Raw genomic sequence first — 10,870 nt, 5'->3', positions numbered from 1 at the left:
GGAATGTCGCGCGCCTGGGGGGACGTCACGTGCCAGCCCAGCCAATGCCACAACGGTAGTCGGCGGCCTCTGACCACTGGTCGACCGATGACCTCCAGTGGTCGGTACGTAAGGACTACAGAGCCGCTGTCACCCACGGGCAGGCACGGGCCTATCTTCGCATGGTCACGTACGGACTACGTGGCAATGATTGATAACGCCAACAATGGTCTCTCTTTGCACTTGCGCTGGTAACAGAAAATCCGCCAGTTTTAGAACCCGACATGAGTCGTCCTGCAGCCTTCTAAAGGAAAACGCTCCATTGGCGGGCGACATGGATAGAAATGAAGCGCTTAAACACCTAATTGTGTAGGAGTAAAGTTGTTAGGACACATTCACACACCGCCCACCCTACAGCCATACTGACGTCTATAAGGACGTCATCGTCTCGTTCTCTATTACGTATCAGAAGCGTTTTGTTATTGTAACTGAAGGTACAGACAAACATTTCAGGTGAACGTGATTCTTCCGTAGAATTGTCCCTACCAGTGTGACGAAACGCCAGACTATAAAGTACAGTAACCATGATTTTGTCGCTTATCGCCACAAATTGGTCGTCACTAAAGTTTACCTGTGAGCGCTAACCCCGTCATAACGTATCTATTGAAAGGGTTAGTGCGTGTGGGGTTGTGCTGTTTGTTTCTCAGCATTTCGTATTTGTCCCAGGCAAAGGTCAGACTGAGGTAACGGGTAATGAAGGTTTTGACGAAGCTTGCTAACGAAGTTGACCCTAACGCGCCACATCGGTTTGTACTCCGTCCTTTCACCCTCCCACAAAAGCCAACAAAGGGAAAATTTCACAGACACGTGGTGCAGCAACTAACTGTACAACCGAGGATAATTGTCGTTGTTCATGTCCTAAATGCCCTTCTTTGGTCCGAACGTATTTATCAGCAGGTGATTTCAGTGACGGGTAACATACAGTCGGCCGCCTAAGCGTTCTTGTGTTGTTGAATTGGCTAGCTGCTGGAACTAGCATGCGGTCGCAACAGAGAAGAATGAAACTTTATGCTAGACAAATGTTTTTGCGCTTAAACATTCAACTGTACAAGGCTTCATCCGATTCCCATCACTATTGCGACTGGTGTAATGCTTTTGTTAGTGTACTTTTTTTTTTCTTGCTACATGCATGTTCTTTCTTTTATGTGATCTCAACGAAAGTTTATGCCCTATTTGTATGATATACACCTATTCAGATACACCTAAAAGCACGCGTTACCATTCTCTGTTGTTTCGACGTACACCGATTGATAGTTCAGTTGTGTAACTTACTGTAAGGATGCTTTGAATTACAGCGCTTTTTGTAACTCGATCAAGCCGTAGCCATCATTCAGAGCATTTGTTATTAGCCTGGCTGTGATTGGTAGCGGTGCGCTTGGACAGTAATTTGTTGGGGTTGAGGGATTCCTCATATATCAAGCCTCCTCACTATTGTTTGTTTTCACGTCCACGTGACAGAACTGAAATATAGGTGAGGCGAGGTTTACCTTCTATCTCTTTACGTTTACGTTACTCAAGAGCTGACGTCACAGTTGTCATGCGCAGAGCTTTTAAGTATCCTTGAAAATCCTCTTCCTTGAAAATTTTGGTCCAATTTGTAGACTTTTCGGGTTAGAAAGAACAGGTGGGATCTAGTTGTCCCCAGTTATGTCAAAATTTGTTAGGTTCAGCAGTTCATTTTAGTAAGATGGCGTAAGGACAGATCTGATCATGAGTTGTTCGATCTGACCAGGATGGATACCTGGGGATGGATAAAATGGAGTTAAAGATAGGCTTGTTTACTACTGTCAGCTGTTCTAGAAGTTGTAGTTGGCCTGCCCCTTTTTTTCTTTGCAGTGTTGTCAAGTTGACCCTTGGCACTTCGGCAGAACGCACTGCTCGTGCGCAAAACGGTGTAATGTATTGTACACAGCACTTCCGCAGAATGTATCTTTCAATGTCGTGGTCGCGTATTCAAGGACCCTGTCTATAGTTTTCAAATGTTGTGTCGGAAAAGATATCGTCTGCAACTTTGACGAGCAACCATCAACAACGAAAACCTTGAAAAATCAATGTTTCGCGCAAGCGCAGTATGTCCTGCCTACGTGCCATGTCCAGTTGAGTGTCGTAAGGTACGCGTCATTTTTGGTGACATTGAATGAAAAACATGAACTTAATACTACAGTATATCAAAATCAAGAATAGCAATGCGTTTTACTTTGTGCTCTTTTTTTGTTTGAATTTGGCCATATTAATGATTTTATCTCTTTTCATATCTCTATTTTAGTAGCTAGCCACTTGCATGGATTGAAGTAAAAATTATCAGCACGGGTCGACAAATGGGCGCAGAAAAATGTGTGAAGGCGCTGAAAAATTGGCTCTCGAAATTAATTGGCCGAGTGAATTGTCTTGCCTCCCGTTTGGTCATTTAATTCTTTGAGGGCGATTTATCAACGTTTTAGCGTATTTTCACATCAATCGCTAGTTTACTAGTATTTCGACGCGCAGATTTTGACCAAGTTTTACCGGAGAACAAAATAAGGTAAATCTAACCTTACTCCACAAATATTGCAGTGGATGAGCCCTTTCTATGAACACTAACACAACTACATGTAAGCCCGTCTTTACGATTGTTTCAAAAATACACGTAGATCATCAAAGTTTGATGTAAACATTGGCCATCCGATGGCCATCGGATCGGAACAAACTTAGAAGGGGGACTCACGTCACATAACCATCAAGTGGATGTAGGGTCCGGCTTGTTTCGATCGGGGGCATTTTAATAGTATGTGTTTTTACTTTGTAGTTTTCGTAGTGCTGCAACTATCACCCTGCTGCCTAACACTACCTGGCACTGAATGCAAATTTGGTACCGAAAGGCTACCTTAGCAGGCTGAAGGATGGGTGACCACTAGACTTTGAAATATGGGACTTGTTTTTGCGACATGATGTGAGTCTCTTATTAATAATCCGCGTTTTTTTTCTCCGTTTGCCTCCATGCGGACCACTAGATATATAAAGTCAAGCAACGATGATAATAAAACATCGAAATAAACTCACTAGAGCAGGGGAGAAACACTCCATGGAAAGAGCTGTACACAACAGAGCTATACTCAGTGATTGACATCATGTGCACTAACATCCAAAAGTGTTAGACTTGTAATTGTCTATTGCAGTTCAAGTACTATTTATCATTTTTACCTTTCCAATCCTTCTCCATACATGGAGCTGCTGAAAGCTTTCATCCTTGTGCTTTTTGTCATGGTAATAAGCATCGCAGTGTTTTTGTCAGGAAGGTCGTCAACAGGTGATGGAACCGACGTCACGACAAGGAGGGTGATCGCCATATTTGGTTGTTCTGGGGTTGTTTGTTTCCTGCTCTCAGATGGAGTCAATCGTGTTCAAAATTCAAACGGTTGTAACTTCGAAACAATTATTCGACACCTCTCCAAGGCAAAACTCTCTACTCTCTCTCTCCCTCTCTCTTCCTCTCTCCCTCTTTCTTTCCCTCACCCTCTCTCTCTCTCTCTCCCTCTCTATCTACTCTCCATCTCTTAGTCTCTGTTTGCAGTGAAGACACCTCCCGGCTTTCTAGAAATCACACAGGAATACTTTGATAATTTAGTTGACACGGAAAAAAAATTGTTTCCACTATGACTCAGTATGAGAGAAGAAAAAAAGAAAGAAATTGTCTCGTAATGAGCAACATTGAGAAGCATTGTTCTAAACGTATGAGAACAAGGTAATCACGGATGGCAGACTTCACTCCCTTACCCATACTGCTGCACGACCTTTCTCACCCTGTGGATAAAGTATGGCAACGCTACATTAGTATGTTGCGAATCGCAGAAACACACAAACAGACGCGGCTGAAAACAATACTTCACATGGGGTAGAAATAACATTGTAAACGTTGTGAAAGTAACGTTCATCAACAACAAATCCACCCATTATGTGGTAAAATGTAAAGATACGAGTATAGCCGTCCCCATCAAATTATCACCGACGCGCGTCATATAAATCATGTACATTGTACCCCGTGTGATTGGCCCATCAGTGTCGGCCTTTAACCAATAGAAAGCCTTTTCGTTGGAATCAAACGAGGTGGGTATAAAGTATTTGAGGGCATTAGCGGAAACACACTGTTAAACACATGAGAAAAGTTTCATGCCACGCAAAATCCCCTGACAGCCATACGTGTGCGTACTATACCTTTTGCATCTTGTCCCGGTTCAGTGTTTTAACTTCGCCGGACGGCACGTGTGAGAAAGTCTTTGACCTTCGAACCAAAGAATATTGCGTCCGTGTTTGTGTTTATCATAATGTGTGTGTGTTCGTGTGTGTGTGTATGTGTGTGTGTGTGTGTGTGTGTGTGTGTGTGTGTGTGTGTGTGTGTGTGTGTGTGTGTGTGTGTGTGTGTGTGTGTGTGTGTGTGTGTGTGTGTGTGTGTGTGTGTGTGTGTGTGTGTGTGAGTCTCTGCGGTCCCTTTCCTCAAAGTTCATTTCCTTCGTTTCGTCGTGCAGTTTACGTTAATCCTCTTGCCCGAAAGCAATGGTTGGGGTTGTAGGGTAGGAACCTAATTGCGAGGTAGATTATGAGGAATTGCCCGCCTCTTGGGCATTTTGCCACACTGCGAAGCGCAGCAACCTACGAAGGGGCTCATTCTGCATTCAGCAGGGAGTCCTACACAAGGGGCTTGTACCTAAGACACTTGATATACGCTGTAGATCACTGCTTTAGATTCGAACATTAACCGCTGATGGATGCTCACGTAGCCATTAAGAAGGCCGCGGCTTGTAGCGGCCCCTGCCTGCTACAGGACCGCGCTTATCAAAACGGCGAAGCGCGAGGCATCCGCACAGGCAGCGGCGTCAGACGAGTCCTTCAATATGGGCTCATGCAAATCGTAGCGGCGGCCGTGGGGCTGACTTATCGCTCTCGTAATATCGCGAGACTTTGGGTGAGTTCAGCACCTGCCATTTTGGGTGCTCATCCCTTCCCCAAACCACTGAAGGCATCTATTTATAAACCGCCATTACAGGAATCCAAACCGCAAGACCCTGTCCTTCTGCCGGGGATCAGTCGTCATGGCACTCCTCTGATCACATATCGATTTTTTCCACGGGTAGCGCTGAATGGGTGTTTTCCTTGAACAGCAGAAAATATCAGGTGTCCCTCTAGGCCTAGCCTTTGCTCACTCAACCGCGTTGCATAATCATCCAGATGGACACCAATAAAATCGAGCCACATACACAAGTCCCATCACCTAGCCTACCTCATTATGACAGGGAGAAGGTTATTGGTTGACCGATCCCCTCCCCACCGGTGCTCACAGTTAACGTTGACCTTGACCTCTATGCCTCATACAGCATCGTTTGCTGTGTTGTACATGCGGAGAATTAACAGGATTTGAAGTCATTTTCGGATTGTTGGTAATCTAATGCCACTATAATGTTACTCTGCGCACAGAAAAAAAATTGCTAAATCTGCACACTAGCACCAACACACGTGTCCTTATCCTCGTTAGAATCGGTTTCTTGGGGATAACATGGTTAACCTTGCCATTGAAGGTTACTTAGATAAGACGATAGAACTAATTTCTCACCGGCCGTACGCGTTATAACAAGGCCCAGTCATACAACATACAATTATTCTTCCTCTTAGAACACCATGCATTCCAACTTAAGTAGACCTAATGAGACGAATCTATCTCTGGTATATCATTACCATAACCCTACCCCCAGGGTTTACAATGATGGGTTCGTCACATTCTAACTATCAAGGCGACTGAAAGCCCCTCGACCGCCCGCCGTGCCCGAATAGGGAACGACCATTACTTCTCCTGAGTGCAGCGCGGAGATCAGATTCTAACCACCCGGGGATTTAGCCTCCTGTGCAGACTTTTCTTGCGGCCTACGTTGTTTCTATGAACGTGGCGGGTTTTTTTATATAGAGCTCAGCCCAGATACAGCTCTCCCAGCGAAAGGAAGCCGCCGCGCTCATAGAGACAAACGCAGACAGCTAGGAAAGTCTGCGCGGGAGGCTACCTAGGATTACAGTGAGTACTTGGCCCGTACTGTACGTAAGTTGTCGTTTCCGGAAACACGGGAATTTTTTTTCGCATACCACTATGCTGAATGAACAATAAATAAATTGTACTGAATTGAACGACAATAATCTTCTGTTAACCCCCCCTGCGTACCCTCCATCTAAATACACGGATTCTCAGAAAAAATCGTTTGTGAACATTTCTCACCACGCAACCAAATTTTCCACTTTGAAAAAAAACAAGGAGTTCTTCATCTTGAACAGCCATTCCATTAGCACCCATAATCAAGATTCCAAGGAGGACCTACCTCAGGAGGTATGGCGTTATAAATGGTTCATTTCATTCATAATCTCTGATGAGATTAATTTGATTGGTTGTTAACGTGATCATGGTGTCTCAGGTTCATCCAGTTCAGCGCAAAGCTCGGACAGACTTCATCAGCCTCAGAAATGCTTTCTCTAGCAGAACATACGGAACTTCGGCGCAGAGACACGCACAAAGACAGACACACGGACAAGCAGAACGCGACATTTAACTCCCTAGAGTGAAGTAATAACGTCTCCTAACGTCTGCATTTGAAACTGCAGGGGCTGATCCATCCCACGTTATTATGGATCTGGATTATACACTGACATGGGAACATATTAATTACGCAGGTGAGCTGTAAGATTAGGCTGACAACCGTCAGAGAAGACAACTGAAGTCCACTCTTTGTAAAGATTTACAGACTGAAGTATCGGTACGGGAAACACTAATCTGTCAGTAACAGTGTGCTGTCCATGGTACTGAAGTGTCGGTAAGGGAAACACTAGCATGACAGTAACAGTGTACTGTCCATAGTACTGAAGTATCGGTACGGGAAACACTAATCTGTCAGTAACAGTGTGCTGTCCATAGTACTGAAGTATCGGTACGGGAAACACTAGCATGACAGTAACAGTGTACTGTCCATAGTACTGAAGTGTCGGTGCGGGAAGCACTAATATGTCAGTAACAGTGTGCTGTCCATGGTACTGAAGTGTCGGTAAAGGAAACACTAGCATGACAGTAACAGTGTGCTGTCCATGGTACTGAAGTGCCGGTAAGGGAAACACTAGCATGACAGTAACAGTGTGCTGTCCATGGCACTGAAGTGTCGGTAAGGGAAACACTAATCTGTCAGTAACAGTGTACTGTCCATGGTACTGATGTGTCGGTAAGGGAAACACTAATCTGTCAGTAACAGTGTACTGCTGTCCATGGTACTGAAGTGTCGGTAAAGGAAATACTAGTCTACCCTGTCAGTAACAGTGTACTGTCCATATGACGTGTTGAACGGTGATGGATACAAGCCATCTGTTACGGCAATATTGCACAACTATCTCTACCAGACACGTGAGCAGAGCTGGGCTAGGCACATTCTGTTCTGAACAGGTGTCGTACAGGTGACGTCATCCGCACGCCAAGCGAAGAACTGCGAAGAACATTTCGCTGATGGAACGCTTTTGAGAGCATTTTACCCTCTGTATGTAATTGATTACATACGTTCTCAGCACAAGGTACAAAACTTTAAAAGACAAAGGGTTTGTACGTTTCGCTCCAAAACATTTCCCCCTTTATTCCACCCCAAAACTACAGACGCATGTCATGGGCTTGCACTGAGTCATCATAACTAATCAAGGAGCAAGTCGAGATACTTCTGCAGAAGCGTCGGCAAGTTGAGTTGATAAACGCCCCCTGGCAGCATCCCGTTGTCCTGCAGACGTTTTCTGATGAGACACCTGCAGAGGTGCTTGAGTTCGCAGGGGTTGGTGCACCTCTCCCGGGGCACCCAGGAGTTCCACCGCGCGTGCGGGACGGCCAACAGGTCGGGCTCCGAGTCGCTGTCCGAGTCACTCGGGTCGTGGAAGGACGGGATCTGGAGCGGGATCCTCGGCATGGCTCGGCAGTAGATCTGCAGGCAGCGCCGGACACGACAGGCACAGTCATCGCGACCCTGCGGAGGTGATTCACAAGTAAACATGTAAACAAACAAACAAACAAACAAACAAACAAACAAACCAAGGGATGTCCTCTACAAATGATCGAATACAGTTAATGTGTACGTTTTCTTACTACGTGTAGTTTGACGATGCTGGAAAGTTAACAGCGACAAGGAAATATTGACATTAAATAGCAGACATTTCAATGAACTTATACACCACCCAGTTCATAGCGAGGAAAAGATACTCCGCACGGCATCGACATTCAAAGTGACAAGGAAATATAGACATAAAAGACCAGGCATTTCAACGGACCTTATACACGTCCCAGCACATAGCTAGGAAGAGGTACTCCACAGGGCACCGCCGACCGAAGCGGGGCGATCCTCGGTCCGGGTCCGCGCCGTGCCGGAGCAGCAAGGCGATCAGCTTCGGGTGTGTGCAAAACGAGGCCAGGTGCAAGTAGCTGAACTCCCAGGGTGACTCCAACTGATTGACCAATCGCAGTCTATGCCCCACACTGTCAGCAAACCAAGTATTTGCCGCCACCTTTACAAAATACTTGAACTTCTTCTGCAGTTGTCTGAGGAACCACCGTGACACAAGTCCCAGATTAAATCCATTGGTCTTGTCGTTGATGACTCGAATCAGACGCGAAATAGTGTTCTCGTCACTATGTAGGACGTCGAAAGTGAGAACCTTTTTGATCAACGGGTTACTTGGATCAATTTGAAACTTCCAACAGCAGCAGCAGGCCTGTTTGAGAAGGTCGGAGTACTTGGAGTGGAGGTAGGTACGCGGACCGACCGGGCCGTCCGTCCGTTCCGTCAGCAGGGTGGCCTTTTCCTCCTCAAACATGGCCACCATGCTGGTGATGGCGTCCTCTGCCGCGTCCTGGGACCGGACACTCAGGTAGCCGAAGAGGATGGGAACTTCTCCATACTCGTGAGAGAAGTATTGAAGTTTCAAGGTTTCTGTTTGGATCCCTTCTAGTACAGTCTGCCGTGCTCGTCTCAGGGGAACGGGCTCTTGGAAAGTGTAGTACGCCTTTACCTCTTCAGTTTGCATCATGTCAGAAAACAGCGTAACAGCGTTCTGGAATGTCCACAAATTCGCAGTTCCATAATAAGATGTGGTGAAAAAGATTTATGACGTCACGATTTTGGCATACAAGAAACAATCGCGTAACTTTGACTACCAATGACAATGGGCTTTTGTTGATCAATTGTGATATACGTAGACGGGAACTCACTGCCACCAAGTACAGTAGAGGTACCATCACTAGATAGCTTTAAACAACGCTTAGATGTTCAAAGGGTAGGTGTAAGAGACCATTCATTATGTGTAGTATAACCGGCTGCCGCCGCGCCGCGTGCCTGTGAAGCTGTGTCACACCGAAGGACAGTTGCACTGACTATACAGATACAGATATAAGGTAATGCTTTCAACAGTACTGGTTTGCATGTTTGTCGGAAAGTCGTCCGATGGTGATTTGGTGGATTATTGGTTTCATACAGTTTAGCTCAGTTAGGTATGACTTTGCTGTTTTAGGGCAGGAAAAACCCACGCACAAAAAATTACACCGTTGTCCTTGCCAAGTGTTAAAAGACTGTGATATCTATTTTGTCACGGCGTGCTTGTGTCTTTTTTAAGGTTGAATTGCTACTGAATTACAGCCAAATGATTTCCTGACGATCCTGCAATGCCCGCACTAAGTCACAGGAGGCGCTGAAAGCACTATGGGCCCTGGACTGCAAGGGAGTCAGGATAGATAAGAGGACCCCCTATCTATGGCTTCTCTTAGATCACAGCATGCTTCATGTGGGTCAATTTCGGTTCACTACACTGTTTGAATGCTGTAGGAATATTATGAATGCAGTCATGATGCAGTTAGAATACATTTTCATTGATATTTCTGACCTTGTCCTTGAAAGTTTTTAGCATTACCAAATATAAGTAATGCAGCAACAATGCACTTCAAATACTAGAGGTCGGAGATCTCATGTCTTCGTCAGAGGTACATCGTTCTAGAGAAATTAACATGCGTATTCTTCACTCTTTTTAATAATCAATTTGGTCTAAAGAACAAAAGAATCTCTGTACTATTTTTATGGTACAGAACACCCTGAAACGGTTTGCCGCAGATTATACAGATGCGTCGTCACCCGTTGCCCCCCCCCCACGTTATTTGAGTTTGGACTGTTACTGGAAAAAAAAACCTTCAAGAAATTCTTACTGTGTCACGACAGCGCCGCAAAATATAATAAGAGAAGATGTTATAAAGGAAAGAATCAGAACAGGGCGACTACTGCTGTTTTGTTAATTTGTCTTTATGACAAATAGAAGACTTGTTTCTTGTGTTCTTTGTGTCCTAACATTTGTACTTCTACAGTTAGTATATTCCAAATCTAGACATCTCGTTTTTCGGCCCTTCGTGATTTTATTGCGCGCTTGCCTTAAATTTAAGGTAATTAGATTTAAGGTCTCCAGTGGACGTCATCCATAGCAATTACTTGGCGTGGCCGTAGAAAATAACCTGACATATGTCCAACCTATCCTCCCCCTGCTGAAGTTATAGTACAATCCCTCAATGTAACGTCATTTGATCCCATCCCATTATGGGGTTCCCGGCTATATCCAGCTGTCGGCTGTCTCCAAGCAGATGTAGGTGGGGATTTCTAAACACAAAAGGTCCTATTACGGGGACATAACGACCTCCACGACTCTCATCTTTGAACTCAATCTTGGAGACCACCACAGTAACATGCCTATCAAATTTCATTAACTTCCATCCACACATACAAAAGTTATCCTGCTCACAAGAAAAATTAACAAAATGCCC

At 45.1% G+C, this 10,870-nt stretch overlaps 1 protein-coding gene across 1 annotated transcript; it reads right to left on the bottom strand.

Moving 5' to 3' along the window:
- Positions 1–7,664: 7,664 nt before the first annotated feature.
- Positions 7,665–9,149, bottom strand: LOC109468097. The gene is made up of 2 exons (XM_019766333.1): positions 8,344–9,149; positions 7,665–8,042 (listed from the first exon to the last, which is right to left on the bottom strand). Exons 1-2 carry the CDS (start codon positions 9,097–9,099, stop codon positions 7,719–7,721), a joined length of 1,080 nt encoding a protein of 359 aa, XP_019621892.1. The 5' UTR covers positions 9,100–9,149; the 3' UTR covers positions 7,665–7,718.
- Between the last annotated feature and the right edge of the window lie 1,721 nt (positions 9,150–10,870).

Source organism: Branchiostoma belcheri, unplaced genomic scaffold (genome assembly GCF_001625305.1).
Source record: "Branchiostoma belcheri isolate BF01 breed outbred unplaced genomic scaffold, Haploidv18h27 scaffold191, whole genome shotgun sequence".
Classification (NCBI taxonomy): Eukaryota; Metazoa; Chordata; class Leptocardii; order Amphioxiformes; family Branchiostomatidae; genus Branchiostoma; species Branchiostoma belcheri.
Note: the sequence above shows the minus strand (reverse complement) of the source record. Positions and strands in the feature narration are given on the sequence as shown.

What these genes read in the sequence shown, in the direction of transcription:
- LOC109468097 (XM_019766333.1), bottom strand. Translation starts at nt 9,099, where the DNA reads ATGATGCAAACTGAAGAGGTAAAGGCGTACTACACTTTCCAAGAGCCC. An exon ending in TGTGCTGGGACGTGTATAAG is followed by an intron (nt 8,043 to 8,343) that starts GTCCGTTGAAAT and finishes TCACCTCCGCAG; the next exon opens with GGTCGCGATGACTGTGCCTG.